This window comes from Sabethes cyaneus, chromosome 1 (assembly GCF_943734655.1).
Source record: "Sabethes cyaneus chromosome 1, idSabCyanKW18_F2, whole genome shotgun sequence".
Lineage (NCBI taxonomy): Eukaryota > Metazoa > Arthropoda > Insecta > Diptera > Culicidae > Sabethes > Sabethes cyaneus.
Window position 1 is genome coordinate 34,347,766 of NC_071353.1, and position 23,613 is coordinate 34,371,378.

At 42.2% G+C, this 23,613-nt stretch overlaps 1 protein-coding gene across 1 annotated transcript; it reads right to left on the reverse strand.

The window, feature by feature from the left end:
* Window positions 1-4,933: 4,933 nt before the first annotated feature.
* Window positions 4,934-19,012, reverse strand: LOC128733513 (V-type proton ATPase subunit B). Its single transcript, XM_053827158.1, has 3 exons — window positions 18,682-19,012; window positions 7,948-8,273; window positions 4,934-7,887 (listed from the first exon to the last, which is right to left on the reverse strand). The coding sequence occupies exons 1-3, from the start codon at window positions 18,767-18,769 to the stop codon at window positions 6,814-6,816; spliced, it is 1,488 nt and encodes a 495-aa protein (XP_053683133.1). The 5' UTR covers window positions 18,770-19,012; the 3' UTR covers window positions 4,934-6,813.
* Window positions 19,013-23,613: the final 4,601 nt, after the last annotated feature.

The window sequence follows — 23,613 nt, forward strand, 5'->3', positions numbered from 1 at the left end:
ATAAAATTAGATGAAATCACCCATATTGATATGTGAATTAAATGTTTTCTGTCGTAAATTAAATGTTTACTGTCGTCAAGTACTGCCTAGACGGCAGAGAGCAATTAGCTGCAAAAAGGCCAATGAACAAGGAAATTCAATACCTTCGGTTACCATCAATTTGCAATTCATTTGATTAAAAACCCACCATCACCAGCCAACCTCTTTTCTCTAGACTATTGAACAAATCGTCTCTTACATTTAGACGAGAAACAGCCTATGTGTGAATCGTTTTATGTTTCCCTAGTTGCAGCCCCAGGAAGGTGATATCCATGAAAACTTTGCACAGAAATTGAGTTTAGTTCTTTCCGCTTCTCCTATGAATGCAAATTACGCTTAAAAGCCCTTGAACGAATGGAGAAATGCTGCCGTTTGGTTTTACCTTTACGTGGTTGGAAGACAGGTTTCCATTTAAGTGTGCACTTATGGAACACTATTGGAAGACTTGAATATGATTATAAAGAGGCACATTTGGTATTTGATTGAAGCCTTGATATTTGTTAAGTGCATTGCAAGCTCGAAGAGATTTGTGCGATTGTCGGAAATTTGAAACAAAAACCGTGTACGAGTAAATTTGTTGATTTTGACTTTTTCGGTGACAATCCGTTTATCGAATCTGAGCCGAATTTGGGAGTTGTTTCCACGCTTCTCGGCCGTGGGCTGCCACTCTCTAGTCGCTCCTGGTTCCCGCTGTTCTAGCATCTTCGTCGACATCAGCGTTCATGCAACGGGCACGGGGACTGCCGCAAAGTTGACAGCCCCTGTCGGGTTCTCTGCTGAAGATTGTTTTCGCTTGTCTCACATCCGTCATCCTTGCTAAGTGGCCCGCCAGCTGCGGTTCATGCGACACACTCTATCTGCTACTATGCCGCCAAGAATTGGTCGCATGATCATACGCTTAAAAACACCAAGAGCACATCGGTCGCTCTCCCTCGAAGTCCACGCTTCGCGGCCATAAAGTACCACCGTGAGGATTAGCATCAACTTAGGGATCCTAGTGCTGCCGTTCCTTACGACGGTGAAGTCTTTTTTCGGCCCCTCTAGCATCTCGGTATCTCAGTCACAGTCGCTCTGGTGTGTCACAGTTGCAACCAATATGTGACTTTTGGCTCGATTCTTCTCGGCAGCCACCCATTGGCACTCTACGTCAAACCGCTCACTGGAAGTGGCTGCAGCAGTAGTAACCAACCCTTCTCGCGCTGTAGTATTGATCGCGTCGTGGATGTACTCGCTCGCGGCTCGTTCAGCTGTCTTCAGCATGTTCACCGATCCCTTCATCAATTTTGCGAGAGTACTCTGCAGCATTTCTTCCACTGATAAGCGCCGAGTGTTGGTCCAGTCATATCTTCCTCGATGCTCTCGATTTGAATACGTTGGACAACCAGGTGCGAGGTCATCCGCGACAACAGAAAAGGCCCGGCCATCAACCAGAACTTGGTCGATCTGAGAGTAGGCCTCTCCATTAGGGTGTTTCCAGATGTGCTTCCGAATGTTCTGTCGTACAAAATAGGTACTACAGATAGCCATTCCACTGGCTGCAGCGAAGTTGATTACTCGGACGAATCCAAAAGAATCGCACAGACTCTCTGGGATTCCCCGCATTGGAATCGCGTGGTAGCACTCCGCATAAGATTGTTGCAGAATGCAGTGCCTATAGAAACAGTATTCTTGCATGAAAATCCAACAGCCGAATTCTCAGGATTCTTATAACTCAGTAAGGGATGAAATAAGATTTACGAATAACCTTTACTGTGAAATAAGATTCGTCGGGATTCTGAAAGCAGGAATCCTATGTGTGTTTTTTTTACAAGGTTTCGGAAAACTATTGTTCTTATCCGGAGCCAACTCGGACGTTGTGTGGGACTTTCGCCTACCAAAACCTCATCCTTGCCCTCTGCCTGTATCCCTCCGGTACCACAATGAAGTATAACTTCAGGGGGAGGCTGTGCTCTTGCACTTTTCCATTTATCACGCTTTCTAGCGTTACTCCTTCAGGCATATCGAGGGGATGCCGTGCTCATGCACCTTACAGTTATCAAAGCAGGCTAACGTTGCTGGTCATTTGGGCAGCGAGCTCACAGTACCCATCGAGACGTATACCGATTAGAAGGTGCCGACAGTCATAACGTGCACCCCGTCAAAGCCATCCTGGAGGGATTTCTTGACCTGACGAGACGTGTACCGATTGGGAAATGCCCTCCACATGCCGCGCACTCCGTCACAGCCACCCTCGCAGGGTTTCTTTGCTATGCCTGTTTCAACAGGGACCAATCTGAGTATTGGGACTATTTCGGGATAAATCCCATCCCAACACATATGAAACCAGTCTAGTGTTTTACCGCGCCCCGGATCGCGTTGCTTTGGGGCGTCATATGCGGCTCAGAGACGTTTGTTCCCTAGGCCACCTTTCATCCAAAAAAACTTAATTGACGATGCTAGCTTACTGTTCCGCTCTCCACTTACGCTGCAGATCAGACATGATGCGTGCGATTGCGCTATTGACGGTATTCCAAATGCTCTCGTTGCGACACATTTCCTCCACCATATTTTCGACGTTATGACCGGAAGGCAATTGATCCCTCCATGCTGCAAATGTGGGACAGTCAAAAACCACGTGCTCTGCTGTTTCTTCCACGTTCCCACATTCCGGGCATAAGGACGACGTGGCGTGCCCGAACCGGTAAAGGTATTGCCTGAAGCAACCATGACCAGACAGGAACTGCGTTAGGTAAAAGTTCACTCCCTCGTGCTTCCTATTCACCCAAACCGAGAGAGCCGATATGAGCCTGTGGGTCCATCTACCTTTCTGTATCGTATTCCACTCCTGTTGCCACTTAGCCATTGATTATGCTCTCATCAGCTTTCTAATTCCTCTGACCTCCTTTTGCCTATAGCACTCGTAGTCCTCCATCAGGGTGATGTCGATAGAAATCATCCCAGCGATTACGCACGCAGCTTCTAATGAGATAGTCCTATATGCGCTCACTCCGATAATTAGCTTGAGGCTTCCGAAGCGTCGTCAACGTTTCCTTATACCATTTGATAACGCGCCAGACGGCATTTCTGGGCAACTTCAGCTGTTTAGCTAGCCTAGATGCAGACCACAATGGATTTTTCAAATAACTGTGCACATTTTTTCCCCTTCTTTCGGCTTCCATGTTGTTTGTTTACAAAATACAGTCGTTTTGCGGAATGTCAAAAATACATAGGTGAAGTCAACAAAATTTCCTACACGTTGGCGCCAAGAACTTCCAAATCCTTCCACCAAGAGCGCCACAATATGAACAAAAGTTTGTTCCAATTCAAAATGAAGCAAGCTTTATCTCTTGGTTATTTAAATATAGTTACTTCACATTGTTGCTCATCTGTTCATCAGCCATAATACTTGTTGCATCACTCTCCCGCGTATGTTCATCACAGTACTGTTAAATTCTGATAATCGTAATTTCTATGCTTATCATATAGATTGGGATACTACTACTATTTTCACCTTCGCAAGCAACAATATATACCCTAGAATAAACACAGTTCTGCCTTAGCAGACTACATAATTACATGAATGCCATCGATCGACAAGTTCTTAAATACATATACTCGTTGATTTAAATCTGGGATTTCACTACGGCAATAGCCATACGTTTGAACTGAGTCAAATTTCTTGAACATTTGGCTTCCAGTGACAAACCTTTGTATATTTGAAGTCCTTTATAGAGAAGCGATCTCTGAGTCGTCTGTGTCAAAAACGAGACAGAGTAAAGTCAGAAGCATCTCTAGTGCTTCTTCCCCCCCCGTGCTTCCTATTCACCCAAACCGAGAGAGTCGATATGAGCCTGTGGGTCCATCTACCTTTCTGTGTCGTATTCCACTCCTGTTGCCACTTAGCCATTGATTATGCTCTCATCAGCTTTCTAATTCCTCTGACCTCCTTTTGCCTATAGCACTCGTAGTCCTCCATCAGGGTGATGTCGATAGGAATCATCCCAGCGATTACGCACGCAGCTTCTAATGAGATAGTCCTATATGCGCTCACTCCGATAATTAGCTTGAGGCTTCCGAAGCGTCGTCAACGTTTCCTTATACCATTTGATAACGCGCCAGACGGCATTTCTGGGCAACTTCAGCTGTTTAGCTAGCCTAGATGCAGACCACAATGGATTTTTCAAAAAACTGTGCACATTTTTCCCCTTCTTTCGGCTTCCATGTTGTTTGTTTACAAAATACAGTCGTTTTGCGGAATGTCAAAAATACATAGGTGAAGCCAACAAAATTTCCTACACGTTGGCGCCAAGAACTTCCAAATCCTTCCACCAAGAGCGCCACAATATGAGCAAAAGTTTGTTCCAATTCAAAATGAAGCAAGCTTTATCTCTTGGTTATTTAAATATAGTTACTTCACATTGTTGCTCATCTGTTCATCAGCCATAATACTTGTTACATCACTCTCCCACGTATGTTCATCACAGTACTGTTAAATTCTGATAATCGTAATTTCTATGCTTATCGTATAAATTGGGATACTACTACTATTTTCACCATCGCAAGCAACAATATATACCCTAGAATAAACACAGTTCTGCCTTAGCAGTCTACATAATCACATGAATGCCATCGATCGACAAGTTCTTAAATACATATAGTCGTTGATTTAAATCTGGGATTTCACTATGGCAATAGCCATACGTTTGAGCTGAGTCAAATTTGTTGAACATTTGGCTTCCAGTGACAAACCTTTGTATATTTGAAGTCCTTTATAGAGAAGCGATCTCTGAGTCGTCTGTTTCAAAAACGAGACAGAGTAAAGTCAGAAGCACCTCTAGTGTTGTATCTATCCTGGTATGATTACGACTTTTCTCATATATTTCGATAGCAAAGTTCTCCATTCTTTTAAGTTTTATCCGCTTTTATTATTTTTTTTTGTTTGTTTTGTTCCTGTTTCATTGTTAGTGTATACAGTGAATGAATTTAGATTTTCCAACAGCTAATAGTATCATAATATATTCTTTTGTGTAGGTTAGCGATTTTAATATCTTCAGTGATCTCGCCCATCACTCTTAATCAAGTTCGTCTTCCACGGCCTATATAACAGATTCTACCGGTAGTACCTTTCAGCTTAAATGATCTATGACGTCGCATAACGATGATTATAGTGTGTATTTGATTACGTTATTTCTACGCTTAGATTACAAAGTAATTATTGTACAGGAGTTATCCCTTCCGATTCGCTAATCGCCCTCCGGGCGAGACTTTTTCCATGGTGGTCTGTACTAGAACGAAGATATCCAATTTGCAGCTTTCTCAGTAGATGGTTACATTTAACAGCAATGAAACACACAATTGATCCGCTGGTGATGATCGATTTTGCTTTGGCTAGAAATGCTTCAGATGTAAGTTGCTTTTTCGCCAAGCAAAAAAATTGTTAGTGTTATCAGATGTCGTTTTGATCAAAGGGGATTGGTAACCAACAGCGTGAGAAGGCTTCCAGTTGATGGTGAAGCCAGCCAACAAAATGGACCTTTATTGAAATGTAGACTATCCACGGCAGTAACGCGGCACTATCGATGACAACTAGTGAACGTTCCGGGCTAACATCCTCTGTTTACTACAAATAATAATAAGAACATGCAAAAAGGAAACGCTTGGAACTTAACTGCTAACTTATGACACTAATCAAAATATAAGAACATTGCGCGTAAACACTATATCTGCTTACATTATTGGATAGGTGTAGACGGTTTGATTTTCCTCTTTATATAGCTAAACCACATCCACGGCTGGATAGACTAACATTACTTAAGGTTCATAACAAAAGCATAACTGTAAAAATTTAACTGTTGATTATTTTACCCTAGCAAGGCTTGAAAATAAAAATAAAATGTCGCCCCGGTGCTGCACCGATCTCAGAACTCGATAACTTTGACCACGAATAAAATAGTCACAGTTCTCGCTGTCCTGCGATCGACCAGACCAAGACTTGGATTTCCAAGTTCAAAAAGCAATCCTCGGCCGCTTGGCAAATCGGCCTATACCAATCCCACCGTCTCTTGGCGTTTGGTAAAGGATCTTGGTTCGAGTTGGCGTGCGCCCAGGAAAACTGACCAAGGAAATTAGATGCTGAAAATTTCCTCTGGAATCAACGTCGCCAGCTTCTGTTCGTTTTTTTTCTGTTCGAGTTGCACTGATGTTCTTGCTCGCATAGATTTTGTTGTTGTTTTTTGTTTCTTGTTGGTTGGTTGGTCGATTTTAACTTGCTGCACGAACGTCGATTCTGTTCCACGCGATCAGCACAGGCTTTCAATGGCAAGCGGGAATAGGATTTTTCGAGGGAAATTCCATCTTTTTGAATGTTATATATAACAATCAAGTTGTTGTTCGATATCTGAGCACTTTAATTTTAGTGTCGTTATTTCGTTCTGCTATCAGGAATGCTTAATTTGCACAACGCATCGCACAGTTGTAACGTAAGCGAAATGACATTTGAAAGATTAAAATACACCGAACTCGCACACACATGTAAATATTATTGAAAGTGTTCTTCGATTTCCGCTCGATAAGTTGAAACGATCGCTGAATGTCTGCAGGTTGCCTACTTTGGCTTGTTGAAGAGGTTGCAAAGGTTAATTTTTTACATTTAAATTAAATAACAATACTTTCCGGCTTACGATCATCATTCGCATGGTTTATGGCAAAACACGATGGATAAACAACAAAATAGAAAACAAATTGCAAATGGATTAAAACGGAAACAAACTTTTCTAGCAATTACTGGAGGGCGGCTTAGTGGCGCGAGTCCCTCGGGTAGAACTCAGCCAGAATCGAAGCTGGAATACGTTTCAACATTTCCTTGGGGAAAATACGCAGCAGCTGCCAGCCGATGTCCAGCGTTTCGAAGACGGTACGGTTTTCGTAGTTACCCTGGGAGATGAAGTTCTTTTCGAACTTGGTCAGGAACTCCAGGTAAAGCAAATCATCCGGAGTCAAAGCTTCCTCACCGACGACAGCCTTCATGGCTTGGACGTCCTTACCGATAGCGTAACAGGCGTACAACTGATTGGACACATCCGAGTGATCCTTGCGGGTCATGCCATCACCGATAGCAGATTTCATCAAACGAGACAGTGATGGAAGCACGTTAACTGGTGGATAAATTTGCCTATTGTGCAGCTGACGATCGACGTAAATCTGACCTTCGGTAATATAACCAGTCAAATCCGGAATCGGATGGGTGATATCGTCGTTAGGCATAGTTAGAATGGGAATCTGGGTGATGGAACCGTTACGACCTTCAACACGTCCAGCACGTTCGTAGATGGTGGCCAAATCCGTGTACATGTAACCGGGGAAGCCACGACGACCAGGGACTTCTTCACGGGCAGCCGATACCTCACGAAGAGCTTCAGCATATGACGACATGTCAGTCAGAATTACCAACACGTGCTTCTCGCACTGATAAGCCAAAAATTCTGCCGCCGTCAAAGCCAAACGTGGTGTGATGATACGTTCGATAGTTGGATCGTTAGCCAAGTTCAAGAAAAGACACACGTTCTCCATGGAACCATTTTCCTCGAAATCCTGCTTGAAGAAACGGGCAGTTTCCATGTTGACACCCATAGCGGCGAAAACAATGGCAAAGTTATCCTCATGCTCGTCGATGACGGATTTGCCGGTATGCTTGACGAGACCTGCCTGTCGACAAATCTGGGCAGCAATTTCGTTATGTGGCAGACCAGCCGCCGAAAAGATGGGAATCTTCTGACCACGAGCAATCGAATTCATACCATCGATAGCCGAGATACCGGTCTGAATCATTTCCTCCGGGTAGATTCGAGACCACGGGTTGATGGGTTGACCCTGAAAAAAAGAAACGATGTCTAAAATATACCGGAAAATCACTTTGCCAGGAAAGCTTACCTGAATATCCAGGAAATCTTCCGCCAAAATCGGTGGGCCTTTATCGATGGGCTTGCCGGAACCGTTGAACACACGGCCCAACATGTCCTCCGATACCGGAGTACGCAAGATGTCCCCGGTGAACTCGCATACCGTGTTCTTAGCGTCGATACCGGAGGTACCCTCGAACACCTGGACGACAGCCTTGGAACCGCTCACCTCGAGCACCTGGCCGGATCGAATGGTACCGTCGCTCAGCTTAAGTTGTACGATTTCGGCAAACTTGGGAAACTTGACCTCGTCGAGGATGACCAGCGGACCGTTCACACCGGAAACCGTCTTGTAGGCTGGAAATAGAAGTGAGAAAACGGTGCGCGGTGAGTATGCAGAAGCGAATTCTTGATGTAATAAAGGATGCTGTGTTGAAAAATTTTGTCAAACAAGCATGCGTGATTTACTATTAAACAAACCAAAAATTTTTCGCAAGAAATGCGAGAATGACGGGCTAAATTTTTTCTATGGTGAATTGAGACCTCTCCCCACTTTAGGAGGGGAGGCTCCTATACAAATGAAATATAAATTTCCTCATAACTCGAGAAGTAATCAAGCAAATGGAACCAAATTTGGCATGTGGGGGGTTTTGGAGGCAGGAATTTTTTTAATGATGGTTTGAGATCCCTCACCCCTAAGGTAGGGGGATAAGGTCTCTCATACAAATAAAACAGAAATTTTTGCGTAACTCAAAAACTAATCGAACTCGAGAAATTTTAGACTCTTTCATAAAACATTAATCAATAACAATAACAAGAGCACCAAAAACTATCAATAGCAACATTAGATAACTCAACGCGAGCGGCCACAGGCCGCGAGAGTTACCGGCGACCTGCTGTCGGAAGCGCCGGCCACTGCGGGGGGCAGCCCCCGCGAAATGGTACTTTCTACGAAAAGGGTTTTCGCGAAATGGTATTCTGCGAAACTCTATATTCCGCGTTATGGTCAACCGAGAATTGGTGTTCCGCAAAATGGTATTCGGCGAACTGGTTTGTAATGATGGCGAATATTTAAATGCTATCCGCTTTATTTTATCTGGATAAGCAATGGGGAGAGTTATTTTCTACTTTACTATGAGGAAAATTTGTATATTAGAAACACCCATGAACTCCCCAGAAACTTGCGAAACTCGAGATTGTGACAAAGGTCATCCGAGTTTCACGATTTACGTACAACACAGTTTAATTTGTGGTAATACGAAGTTTGCCGGGTCAGCTAGTTTCTTATAAATCAGTGGTATAAGACAGTGGTTGCTCCAATGATACAGAATCCGTCTCAATAATAAAATGATTTATTATTATTATTTTGAGCGTAACACGTTGCGGGACTCTGCGAGACTCTTTGCAAGCCAATAATTGCGCTTTGGTCACCGTAGTTGGTGCATCGGAACGGCAGGATAAAGTTAGGATCTTCCTTAACGTTCTAGAGGTAGCATTCATATTGATCCGCTGGAGTAAATCTACCAAGTTGAAGAAGTTGGCAACGTCCCTCGTAAGAAGTGAGCTACATTGTGTAAAGAATTTTTTTGAAGCTGGTGCTATCGGGCGAGATTGAAGTCGGGGTCACCTATACCAATATATGCCACTATCAAGTTTTCTTATCTAAAAGCTATATGCGAATGTAATAAAGTTAGTAGTAAATGAGCAAGCGATCGTGTATCGTCTTTTCTACGCGGCTATCCGAAAACCAGGAAGGTGTCTGTTCCGTCGGTTTTGATATCGGGAAGTGAGTCCGGGAAGTGTGGGCCAAGAGTGCAAATTGGCCGGAATCCGAAAACGGACGTCGTTTACAAGCTGTAGACAGGATAAACAGCCTCGCGAGTGATAGCCAAAGGTGATAACGCTTAGAGAAGCGAAGAACAATAGCTTGGTGCACAATAGGTCAAGTGACAAAAGAACCGCGTGGTGCTGCACATGCTTTCTGTTTCGCGGAATAATTTTATTGATCGGTGATAGAAAGGACGATTCGGTAAACGGAGCATCTATGAGTCACGAAGAAACGGGCTCTGAAGAATACGCAAGCGGGATTGATTCGCCACCTTCAGTAGATCAATTTGTTACGGTACGAAAACGCGTCGAAATGCCGAAGGATCAAAATGCTGATGCAGACGGGGTTGCCGTTTCGTTACGGGAGCAGTTGGCCGCCAAAGAAGCCGAAATTGCACAGTTGCAACAACGACTAACACTGGCTGCCCGAAATTCGCAAGCAAGCCAAGTACGGGAGACAGCTCGTAGGCCAGATTTCCGTGAATTGCGCGAACTAGTGAGTAAATTCGACCCGAAACAAGCCACGTGTATATCGGCTGAAGAATGGATACAGGAGATCGAAACTACTGCTGTGCACTATGATTGGGATGGACCAACCAAACTACATTGTGCTCGTTTGAATCTCGAAGGATCCGCAAAGTTATGGTGGGCTGGTGTGCAGAATGAAACTGCCACGTGGGCACTGTTCTCGGCGAAGTTGATCAGAGCTTATCCATCGGCTCGTGATCCAATCTACTATCACAATCAAATGACTAAGCGTCGAAAGACGAGAGATGAGACGATCGAGGAATATGTGTACTCCCAAGTGGCTCTGGGGAAAAGGGCCGGCTTCAGTGAAACCGTGATAGTGAAGTACGTTATCGCTGGATTAGGAGAGTTCGTCTCGAAATCGCGAGTACAGCTGGGTGGAAGAATTGAAACTGTAGAGGAGTTGATTTCTCAGCTGAAATGGATTGAAAAAATGAACGATACACCTTCAGAAACGGTGGTTGTACGTGTACCCGAGAAGAAAAAGGAAAAGATGGCTTCATGCTATAGATGTAATCAGCCGGGACATAAAGCAGTATCCTGTACAGCGGTTCCCGACAGATATTGCTATAATTGCGGTGTAAGTGGCCATATGGCGAAAAACTGTCCACAACCGAAGGCGCCAAAGGCTGGCCCCTCTAGAATGCAAGTAGTGGACGAAGAAAACAACTTTGTACGAGTAGTGGAATTAGGCGACATGAAATTGAACGCTCTGATTGATTCGGGGTGTAAAGTGTCAACTATTCAAAGTCGATTTGCCGAAAGAGCCGGCAATAGTGAAACAACCAATACCGCTTTGGTCGGCTTTGGAGGAAAAAAGGTGAACGTGGACAGATTAGTGAAAGCGGACGTAAGGGTTGACGACATAGTGGTTCTGGTAAAATTGAACGTAGTTCCAAATTGGGCGCAAAGCACAGCGCTGATTTTGGGCCGTGATATGCTGAACGTAGACGGAGTTGTGATGGTGAATCGCAACGGCAAAGTGGGATTCTGTCTGGACCGAGAGCGAAGTGCAATTCGTGAGGAACAGAACCAGAGGGCGGTAGAGCCGAGAAAATACGAAACGATGTTTACCATTGACAGTGAAGTGCAATACGCTGAAATCGAAGAAAAAGATGTGAATGCTAATGGTCCTAAGGAAGAAATTCTGAAACTAATTAAGCGCTACCGTTCGTGTTTTGCGACGAACATGAAAGAGTTGGGCACAGCCAAAGGCGCGGAAATGCAGATAGTGCTTAGTGATAAAGAGCCGATCTATATTAAGCCGCATCGTATGGAATACGCCCGTGAAACTGTTCTGCGTGGTATAGTGGAAGAGCTCATTGATGCAGGAATTGTGACGGAATCGAATTCGCCGTACAGTAGCCGTGTAGTGATGGTCCTGAAAAAGGATGGTACATTCCGTATGGCAGTGGATTACCGGCTGTTAAACAAAAAGACCGTGAAAGATCGCTATCCTATGCCTGATATCGAGTGGTGCCTAAATAAACTCAGTGGAGCGGAGTTGTTTATTACAGTGGATCTTTATTCCGGATATTACCAAATCCCGGTAGCGGAAGACAGCCAGGAGTGTACTGCGTTTTCCACTCGAGATGGACATTACCATTTTCTACGAATGCCATTTGGATTGGCGAATGGCTGTTCGGTGTTCCAGCGAGCCATGAACCAATTAACAGCCAAGTTGAGAAAAGAGGGAATCGTTGCCTATATTGACGATTTAGTGATTGGTGGTAAAACGGTGCCGGAATTGATCGGTAAATTTGAAAAGTTGCTTGAAGCCCTTAGAGAGAGTGGATTTACCATTAATCTAAAAAAATCACACTTCTTCAAACCGTCGGTCAACTTTCTCGGTTTTGAAGTGTCGAAGGATGGTGTTCGTCCAGGCGTGGATAAAATACAAGCTGTTCAGCAATTTCCCGTGCCGGAAAGTGTCCTGCAGGTTCAACAATTTCTCGGTTTGGTCGGGTTTTTCCGAAGATTTATTTCGCAGTTCAGTGTGACAGCAGCCCCGTTATTCACGCTGCTATCGAAAAACGCCAAGTTTGAGTGGAAAGATGAACAAACTTGCGCGTTTGAAAAGTTGAAAAAACAATTATGCGATCGACCGTTATTAGTGTTATTTGACCCTAACCGTGATTTGGAACTCCACACTGATGCGTCACAAGACGGTCTGGCGGGGATTTTGCTGATGCATACGGATGAAGGCTGGAAACCAGTGAGCTATTACAGCAAACGCACATCGGAAGCAGAAAGAAAATACCACAGTTATGAATTGGAGGTTTTAGCAGTGGTAGCTAGTGTCGAACGGTTTAGACATTATCTGATCGGAAAGTTCTTTGTCCTACGTACCGACTGCAGTGCAGTAAGAGACACATACGAAAAACGTGACATGAACGCTCGCATCGGGAGGTGGTTTCTAAAACTCACGGAATACGATTTTCGCATGGAGCATCGACCAGGAAGCTCGATGAGGCACGTGGATGCATTGAGTCGAAATGCTGTTGAGAATGGGAAAAGTGTGGAACCCGTGTTGTGTGATTTTATGCCTATTGACATCAGTAACAGTGATTTTTTAGTAGCTCTACAGCGACAAGATCCTCGATTGTGTGAAATTGTAGATGTGTTGGGGAGAGAACCAGTGACCGATGAAGAGAGACAAATCCAGCAGTGTTATCGACTGGATCGGCATCGTCTGATAAGGATGATAGAAGGGGAAAAGTGCTTCGTGGTTCCGAACCGTGTTCGTTGGCGTATAGTACACACATACCACGACGAAATGGGCCACTTTGGTGTGGAAAAAGTGTTAGATCGTCTGAAACAAAAGTTCTGGTTCCCGAAAATGCGTAAATATGTGAAATCTTACATACAAGCCTGTCCACAGTGTGCATTCCACAAGAGTAAAGGTGGAAAACCAGAAGGATTTTTACATCCATTGCCCAAGGAACCGGTGCCGTTCAGAACAGTGCATATGGATCACATGGGACCGTTTGTCCGTTCGACTAGAGGCAATTCATATGTGTTGCTCCTCACGTGTGGATTCTCAAAGTTTGTGGTTGCCCGAGCAGTTCGATCAACGAAAACTGGGCCAGTATTGAATTTCCTGGAAGATGTGACGGCTATATTCGGAACACCAAGTCGTATAATCACGGACAGAGGTACTGCATTTACGGCGAAGATTTTCGAAGAGTATTGTCGAGTTAATAGTATTGAACACACCAAGACGTCAGTGGGATCACCAAGAGCCAACGGTCAAGTGGAGAGGGCGAATAGAACAGTGCTGAACGCAATCCGATGTATAGTAGGAGAAAATAATACGCGTTGGGATGAGCAGTTGCCGAAGATTCAGTGGTCGGTTAATAATATGCCAAATTCGACCACAAATCTTTCCCCAAGTGTATTGGTGTTGTCATATCAGCCTCGTGACATACACTAAAATGCCATCATATTGACTCTGCAAGATGAAGGAGATAACGGGTTGGAGAATTCCGCTGAATTGCTCCAGCAGGCAACGAGATCGATCGAGAAGAGACAACATCTACAAAAGCGATATTTTGACGAACGCCGCCGGAAGCCGGTTAATTACGAAGTTGGTGAAATGGTATTAGTTGAACGTGATCTTACGGCGATGGGACATAGTCGAAAACTAGAGTCGAAATTTAAAGGGACATATGTAGTTAAAGCGGTATTGGGCAACGAACGTTACGAGTTGGAAGACTTACCAGGCCTACACAGATCGGGCCGATCGAGAACAACGGTGTATGCAGCTGATCGTATCAAACGGTGGTGCCAACTCGAGGATCTCGATGGGTGCGACGATATGACGTCGGACGAGACGACGGGGATCGAAGATTAAACAATTATTTTTCTATTGGTGTCGGTTGAATTTATATTAATATGGGAGTGGAATTAAACCTAATTTGAAATCAGGTTGGTCTGGGTGTCCGGTTGTAAAGAATTTTTTTGAAGCTGGTGCTATCGGGCGAGATTGAAGTCGGGGTCACCTATACCAATATATGCCACTATCAAGTTTTCTTATCTAAAAGCTATATGCGAATGTAATAAAGTTAGTAGTAAATGAGCAAGCGATCGTGTATCGTCTTTTCTACGCGGCTATCCGAAAACCAGGAAGGTGTCTGTTCCGTCGGTTTTGATATCGGGAAGTGAGTCCGGGAAGTGTGGGCCAAGAGTGCAAATTGGCCGGAATCCGAAAACGGACGTCGTTTACAATTGGTTGTCTCCAAGGTAGATGACGAACGGCATAGCAAACCAATCTACGTTGGATGTTTTCGATGCGAAATGACGCGTTATTATACTGAGGATTCCACACCGTTGAACAGTACTCAAGAGGAAGAAAGGATTACACTAATGAGCAATACAAAACAGTAAAGCATTGTACATCTCGGAATTATCGTGTCATGCGGATAATTAAGCCGAGACTTCTGGAAGCTTTGGATACGATAAATGATATATGGTGTTTGTAGGTTAAGCGGCAGTCTAAAATCACGCCGAGGTCGTTGACGTGGTCGACCCGTGGGATCAGTGAGAATTGAGGGTGTAGTCAAAGTTCAGTGGTTGTAGCTTCTTGGCAAATGTCACTTTCAAGCATTTCAAAGGGTTGAGTAGCATGCGGTTTAGCTCACACCAGTGCTTCTGGAGAAGATAGGCGTCGTTCATGTCGTTAATTTTCAAGAATAATTTTACGTTGTCTGCACACGCTAGTCGCATGCAATCAAGCTAGTAATGCACAGTATTAAAGTATACCAGGAAAATCAACGGACCCAGCCTGGAAATCACATGATCGATTCCTACTTGTAAAATTCATCCAGTTAAATAGGAGCCCAACCAATTTAACAAACTTCCACTAAATACAACCTGGTTTATCTTAGCAACTGCAATACGAAGGTTGACTTTGTCGAAGGTGGCAGAGAAATCGGTGTAGATTGTATCGGTTTGAGAGCTTTCGGTGAAACTATTAGTTGCCTATTCAATAAAACAAAGTAAATTCGTAGCACATGACCGCCTATGGAGTAATCTATGTTGTTCGTTGGCCAACGCTTGTTGGAAATGGGGAAAAATAGGCTCTATGACTACCAACCTAAATAGCTTGGATGCAGCACAAAGAGCTGATATTCCCCTGTAGTTGTCGACTTTAGTTCGAACTCGCTTCTTGAAGAATGGGAACATATAAGCTTGCTTCTATGGTTTGGGGGAACGTGGACGTGGTGTGGACTCTTTACGCTGCTGGTTGCCGAAATTCCAGAATCGCTTGGGGTCGGATTTCAGTTTCCTCTTCATGTGTTTTTTTTTTTCATGTGTCTCGTGTAATTTCGGTGGCACGGCGACTGAGACGTTTATATAGGTATGGTTCAGGCGTTCAGCCGTTCAGAATTCACGTAATACTAAATTCCCGTTCGAGGAAATTTCTATAAGATTTTCTTTTTCAGTCTTTAGGCGGCGTAATTCATTAGTTTACCATAGAGGGCATGTAGCACGAGAATAGCTTGTTTACATTATTTACATTATTATCAACAGGCTAGTTTTAGGCCCTAATGATATTTAAGGTGATTAAAATGGTTCTTCTCAGGTAACCAATAAGCATTAGTATAAGCAGTAAATCAATCGTTTATTAGCATCCCTGGCGTTTTATACTGTAGGTTGCTGTATATCAGCTTTTTGACTGCATAACTGTTGTAAATTGGCATCCACAATTCTATTTAAATTCTTCTTGTCGGTAGTTAGCTGCAAATAAGCATTGTCACGACTATAAGAGGGTTAGCAGTAAAGTAGCCGCATATTTTGCCAAAACAGCATTTAAGTAGCATATAAGGCAACTTATCTGCGGTAGAAAATTACTGTTTTCAGCTAAGTTGATCCGCAGACCAAGATCTTTCAAATGGCGGAAAAAGTTTCATAAGTTTTTCACCAAGTAGCATTAGTATTCGAGTAAATTGTTGAGTTTTACCATGCCTATAAATCGAAGTTGGCGCGAGTAACGAAAGGTTATTCAAAATATTTGTATGAAAACAAAAAATATGGCAATTAATAAACAATATAATAAAGTTCCCTCCGAAACAAAAGAGGATTTTTGAATGCGAAGTGCTTTGTATGTCGAAGACTTGAGCGCAAATTACCCAGCCTTCTTCCAGGTGTCTGATGGTGATCATCGGTGATACGCTGTCCAGTTATAGCGCAGACTTTTGTGAAGCAATTTTTTCCTTCTTCTGGTTAACCCAAGTAACAACGGTAGCTGAATTGCTAGAGCAATTGCAGTTTACTGTTGTTAGCAATTGCTATTTAAAAGCGCGCAAAAGCCTCTAGTAAGCTGCATTGCAGCTTCGAAAGCAACTATTAACAAGCCCGAAGCTTAATAAAATCACCAGATATAGATGTTTAAGAGCTGAATAAAGGACTTTATTTCTAAACCTAAACCATAGTTCAGCCACAGGTTGAATAAAATCAGCTATAAAAGCGTTTGATCAGCCTTGTTACTTGGATAATGATGTGGGGAAGTCGAAGATTTTATGAACAACCACACGGTTGCACCACTGGATTTGTACCAGTCAAAACTGCAACTCTAGACGAAGTGCTTTCACCCAGATTGCCAGCAAGGCGTCGTTGAAGAATAGGTTTCCGCCTTGAAATAGGATTTGAAGATCCGCTACAATAAAATGTAAAAATTGATAAATGCAAGCAAGCTTTCATTGACCAGCGTTTTAATAACTTTACATAATTGACAGCATGTGATGCAACGTAGGTATTTCTCCCTGAAACCGACCACGTGTTATCTTATCAGTTCGCTATCATCTGTTGGATAATTTTGTCTTACTCAAATATGAAACCGGTGGGAAGAAAGTAAATTAAAGACCATGTCTTATATATCGAAAAATACAGCATAAAAAACATAAAACACGTCTTTAAACTCGTGTCAAGGATTACCGTATTGAAAACATCGATCCAGCTTAAATTCAAAAACTTAGTTTTTTTTTGATTGACAATTTGATTTAAATTTGGAAAATTTGTGAAACTTTCATGATAAAAGGATATATTTATTTAAAATCTACTTTAACTTGTTAGGATTGTTTAAGCCAGAATATAAATTTACCAAATGTGGTGGAGAAACATACGTAGTAGTTTTTCAATACTGCAACACGTATATTATAAATTTAGAAAGTTCTGATTAGTGATGCTCGAAATTTTGAAATACTCGAATACCGATTAATCGTTTAGCATGGTCTTTCTTCACTATTCGATTATTTCAACAATTCATGCTAGTATTTTTCGATTAAAAAAATACAAATATTTCTTTTGAATTTGAGTCGAATTTTTTGAACGAGGTATCTTTATTCATAGTTGGGTATTATTCCCTTTGAACCATTTTATTATTTCAAACACGCGGGCTAGCAGTATTCGATTAAAACTAAATCGAATATTTTTCTTTCGTTTTTAATTAGTTATTAAAAATCGAACGATTAACGTACATCTCTAGTTGTGAATTTTTTTCCAATAAACGTGAAATCTAGCACCGAAAACGGCCAGTGATCCAGGACGACAATCGCAGATAACTCTACAAACGCAAAAACATGCTAAATGAGCCAGTCAGTTGCGTACAAAATCCGAAACCACATAAACAGTGCGCGATAAGTCGTGGTCTCATCACGCAAAATACCAGGGGCTTGCGATGGGAGCCATGTTTTTGTTGCCAACATCTCTGCACATCTCGACAAAGGTTGGCAGCAAATCTAGCTGTCAGACGGGCGCTATTTCTTGCATTTTTTGAAATAGCGCCCTTCGTTAAGTGGACTGTCAAACACCGTTCGTTAAGATACGGATAGCACCCCGCTGCAAAATACCCTTAACCTGATATGCATGTGTGCATTCATACAAAAAAAAACACATCGCACAAAACCACCACCACCACAATGAATTAAAGAGAATGCGAATGCGAGAGTCAGGTGTTTTGACAGTCATGTGACATCAAAACAGATTTTTCTCAAAAAAAAAACTAAGCATATAATAAAAATTACGAAATTCGCTAATTTCACTCAAAACTTTTGAAGGATGCTAAAGACTTACATCACTTTTAACTTTGGCAACAGATTAAACATTTCTTGGGAGTGGTATGAACAACGTACAACAAATTTGACAAATTTTTTCGCTATTCTGTAAATCGATGGATCTGATGCATTCCATCAATTAGTGCATTAATCGATAATTGAAAGTAACCACGGACAACTTTCGTTAACATTGCAAAAAAGCATAAAAATTAATTAGTTTGCCCACTTCCCAATTTGTCACTTTAGTACAGGCTTATCACATGACACTGAACAAATCTGATTATCAACTAACTTGGAACAATAAATTCTTGCTGAAACCTCCTTAAACGTTTAAATAGGACAAGATCTAAACTTACTCAGGCGGGGCTGCGATATAAAGTCCCGGGACACGGCCAGAACGTGCTCCTTGGCGGCCTGTTGGGCCGACATGGTACGGTTGGACATTTTATGCTTTCTAGTGCGTGTACCTAGTGGCTGTTGCAAAAAGTTTTAAGCTTTCTGTGCTGCTTCCACTCGTTTCCTCCAAACGTAAATCAGCGATCCAGTCCGGGAAAAAAAGCTGCTCAATCGACGGAATCTGCCGCGTGACCGATGATACGAGCACAGACACGTATTAGCCTCTCGACGGCACACAGGAGCTGCTGCTGACCGATGGACAAGAAAAAACTTTGTGACGGCACTACGGGTCTCGGACGGAGAAAATTTTCCTTCTGTGCGATGATTTTGTCTGTTCTGTCATGTGACGAAAGTGGGTTGTCGCGAGCGGACGGTTCGTTCACTTTGTTCGTTCAGTTTTGCTAACAGAGAGCAATGAGAGTGAAAACCGTGGTGAGGAACTCGCGTTTACCGGGTTTACGGAGTTGTTAATTTTGTGTGAGCAATAGTTTCATAATAAGACAAAAGACAAGTAGTGGCGCCGGTGTTCCCATTGTATTCAAGTTGAATTATATCAAGCTGATACATCTGTATGTATGTATGTATGTATGTATGTATGTATGTATGTATGTATGTATGTATGTATGTATGTATGTATGTATGTATGTATGTATGTATGGGGGCAGCCACCATCACCTCAAGGGTTTCCCATTGTATGCAAGTAGAATTACTGCAGAATCAAATTTATCTACCTCAACTTTTATGTCAATGCTGTTCATGGAGGTCCCAAAGGGGTTGTGTGGACCTATAAGTAATGTCGCTTATATGATTCCACGGGAATATAAGACACTCCTTCGAGCATAGACTTCCGGTTTCTAGATACATAACTTCGCCGTGCAAACTTATCTTGCATGATGATTTGTGTACTAGAAGGGCGCGTCAAAATCCTCTCCGACCTTATATGACGGGCTGGTTACCACATCCCTCATCCAGTCTTCGATTCATTCGATACCCCGATGCTCCTTCCTCTCTACGATAATGATGGTATATATGGCAATGTAATAAAATATATGTTATATGAATATACATTATATGAAGATATATGGACAAAAATAGAAGAATCTTACCAGCAGTCCTTCGAATGGAATAGAATTGCATCATTTAAGTTTACATGAGTGCTTCCATTATTAATTTAATTTTTTCTTCTGGTATCAATTAGACAATTATCAATAAGACAATAGGCGTTTTTGACAAGCTATCGCCCGCTTAGAGGCGCTGCATAAAAAAAGTGATGAAACGTAAAATCGCTGTCAAACTCCATACATTTTTGAAAAAAGCTGAAATAATATGCAGTTTTCGATTAACCCTTTCAATTGTCAGGATTTTAGATAGCGAAATATTGGAAGAAATTTGTTTATCTACGTTAAGGTAAGTAAAAATATTCGAATTAATTAACTTTATGGCAGAAAAATGTTAATGTTTGATTTTGTACCGCATGAAACAAAAGTACTTAGAGTTAGCTGTAAAGTTTACATATCCTGGATAGAAAATCACCAATTATTTTCAGTCTTCAGTGTTTTCCAATGTGTTTTCAAATGCTAACGGATTTATTTTCGTGATAAGGATCATCTGCGCAAAGAACCAAACATATAACCTATCAGTTCGTAAACATAAATACACTTGCGAAGCTCGAATATTCTCCCGAAACAGAAACATTATATATCAAATGAAAGGTAATGCTTTTTCTTACCTTTATTATCCATTTTCATTATTCCCACTGTTAGTAATTCAATGAAATATTACATTTAAAGTCGAGTTCCATATAGGTGCCAGCAAGCATTTTGGGAATTGCACTTTTTTTGTAGTTCAAATAATGACAACCAGGTAGCGAACGGTTGCTCTTAGTTTTGCTCGAATTCGCCTATTAGGTATCAATAAGACAATTCGATATAAGACAATTTTTACCTCGATATAAGACAAATCCCTTTGACATAGTTGGTAACGACACCAGAGCACATTTTCCATTCCAAAAGCGGCGCCATTAATTTGTTCATTATTTCAAAATAATCCCAAGAATTGTAAACAACGCTCAAACAATATTAAATAGTTCAAAAAACATAAACACACAACACAGAGCAAAATTGGTGACTGCTAATGCCAAATTTTTGTGAAGAAATCATGTTTCGATATAAGACAATTTCGATATAAGACAACTTTTTGAAATTATAAATTGTCTTATATCGAGGTATCCCTGTACCGGGTAGGCCACGTGGAGGCGCTATGTAGGGGCTTGGGATGGCTGGAGCTATGGTGGACGCTTCCTGATTTGCCTTCCCCATTTCATACCCAATTATATCTAGCTGATATACCTATCTAGCACAAAAAATACTCTACAACTGTCAATAATTCTACTTGAATATTGCGGAGTTTCCACCTATTTAGAGTTTCACGCGGAAATTATTAGCGTGGTTATTTTCTGCGTTTACCACGCATGTTTGCAATTTAGCAATTTGAACTATCAGTTTTTCGTTATTGCCTCCCCACTGCACCCCTCCTTGCTTGACAAGCATATTTTCAATGTATTTAGTAAGTACAGCATATTTATTAAAAAACGAATTTGCGTAGGACTCGTTAAATTGCTGCCAGGTGCAATATCAATGCGTTACGAGTCGTGCTACTCTTCATCTAGCCCGCTGCTACATCTGTCTTGTGTGACAGGTGGAAAATACCTGTGAATAATATGCGCCAACAAAGGGGTGCATACTGTATACGCGCGGTTATCAGTTAGCAGTAACTCCGACACGACAAACCGCGGATCACAGCAGGCGCTGCTAGCTGTACGGATCAAAGCATGCTAGGCGATTCCTTCATAGAATCGGCCTCTTTTCCCACTGGACTACCATCGAGGTAAGACGTAATTTGATAGACTCCCTGCGCTACCTGGCAAAGCCACACAATGGCGATCCTGTTGGGCTCCTGTGCATCTTATTTCAAGATACATAGGAAGAAAACAAATAAAAATATGCAGGGAGTATTATCAAACGCATTTCAATTTCGCATTTAATTTTCTTTTGTTAAAGTTGATCGTTAATCACACAACGCCAGCTGTGTTTGTGAAAAAACGATATTAACACCTTGCACTGATTCTGTGCAGTTGCAGTTAACGTTTTTAGTGCAGTGAGATGTGACGAGACGTACACCGCAGTATCACTGATACTTGAACATAGACCGGTGTTACGAGACGTCCATCCGTGAACCGTTGGTTCCGGCTGTGGCCGAGTGAGACGCCCATCGAAGCAGTATTGGCCAGCAGTTTTGGTTACCAATAGCTCGATGGGGCGAGACACTCGAGTCATCAATCGACAGTAAAGAAAAAAAGTCTTCATATAACGAGACGTTCATCAAAGTACTGTTTATGAAAAACAGGAAGAGAGGTGATGGACGAGACGTTCATTGGAGCAACCGAGTGCTAATGTGAAAAGTGAAGGAAATCATCAACGATGTTGATCAAGTTAGCCGCAATCGCGGCTACGAAAATTATTAAATTTTCGTCAGATGCAAAACCAAACCACGCATGAAAAGATCTCAGTTCAAGAGAGTTTGAAAAGGTGATGCTGTTTGTTAATTATGCAGCTTGAGTTGATTGGTATACTGTTTGATTGCGTGAAGTTATCAGCAATGCAATCGACGAATGCTGTCGGATTGGCTGGTTTGATGCAGGACGTTTGTATTTTTAGTCGATATTTTAGAATGCTTGAGCGATCTGGGCAGAACAGGCAAATGCTCGTTGGAGGATGTGGTTGATATTGCTAAAGACGATGTAGCGTTTCGGCGCATATTGAATTTCGTTCCACTATCGAAAAAACAAGACACAACACTTATGGTTCTTACAAGAAAGCATAAATACCTTTTCCGCTAATCAGTTTCAGGTATAATGCTACCCATTATCAGAGCGGTGATCGACTACATACAAAATAGTAATTTGCTGTTAACTACAGTTTCAACTTCGTCAGTCGTTCCAGTAACTAACAATTTATTTACGCTCTCCAATGTAACGTTGTTTTTCGGAGTGTTTGAGTAACGGCATTGTACGAACGATTCAACAAAGTTGAAAGATTTCTTATATTAGGACAGTGGTGCCCACGTATAGGTATGATGCGGGCCAAATCAGATCGCCCCGTGAATACCGCGGGCCGCAGTTTGGCCATCACTGCATTAGGAAAATTCCTCCTTAAATTCAGCAGTATCGTGTTGAATGTACTGCACGGCAATATTTAGCGGAACCGACGGGTCATTGAGTGTTAGGTGCAGCTGGGCGAAGATTCCGGGCCTACTAGCCGGTGACTTGGAGTCCTGCGAGCTGTGACTGCTCCCACTCTGTTGTGTGCATCTGTTTTGCCGGCTGTTGTCAGATAAGGAGATGCATATGTCTTTGAATTTGCTGATTATATTGATGCTTGCATTAAATAAGATCGAAGTAACACGATTCAGAAGGTGCTGATTGGCAAAATAAGAAAGCATCGCGTAACTGTATTTTCGATGCGTGATTGAGACACATCTTAACGGAGTACTAGACCATGTTGAGTACTTGATAGAAAAGCTAAGTGAAGTGTATGAATTCCGTGTAACCAACCTTTTTTTGGCACACAGTATGAATAATAGTGTGGTTTCAAACAAAATGATTGGATTCATGTACAAGATGGCATTGATTAATGTAGGGCCATAAAATGACCACATGATCGCCGTTTGTACGGATGCCTTATTTGAAGTTTAGAAGAATACAACCCAATGCCGGAACAATGCCCATGTGCCCATGTGGTTATAAATTATAGAAGTATCACTGGATTTGTCCTTGCAGGAATATCGGATGTCAGCTGAGTTTATTTACGATGCTACGTATTCCCGATAGCCCA

Coding starts and splice junctions, on each gene's coding strand:
- LOC128733513 (XM_053827158.1), bottom strand. CDS start 18,769: ATGTCCAACCGTACCATGTCGGCCCAACAGGCCGCCAAGGAGCACGTT. Junction 8,274..18,681: donor TATATCGCAGCCCCGCCTGA/GTAAGTTTAGAT, acceptor TTCTATTTCCAG/CCTACAAGACGGTTTCCGGT. Junction 7,888..7,947: donor AAGATTTCCTGGATATTCAG/GTAAGCTTTCCT, acceptor TCTTTTTTTCAG/GGTCAACCCATCAACCCGTG.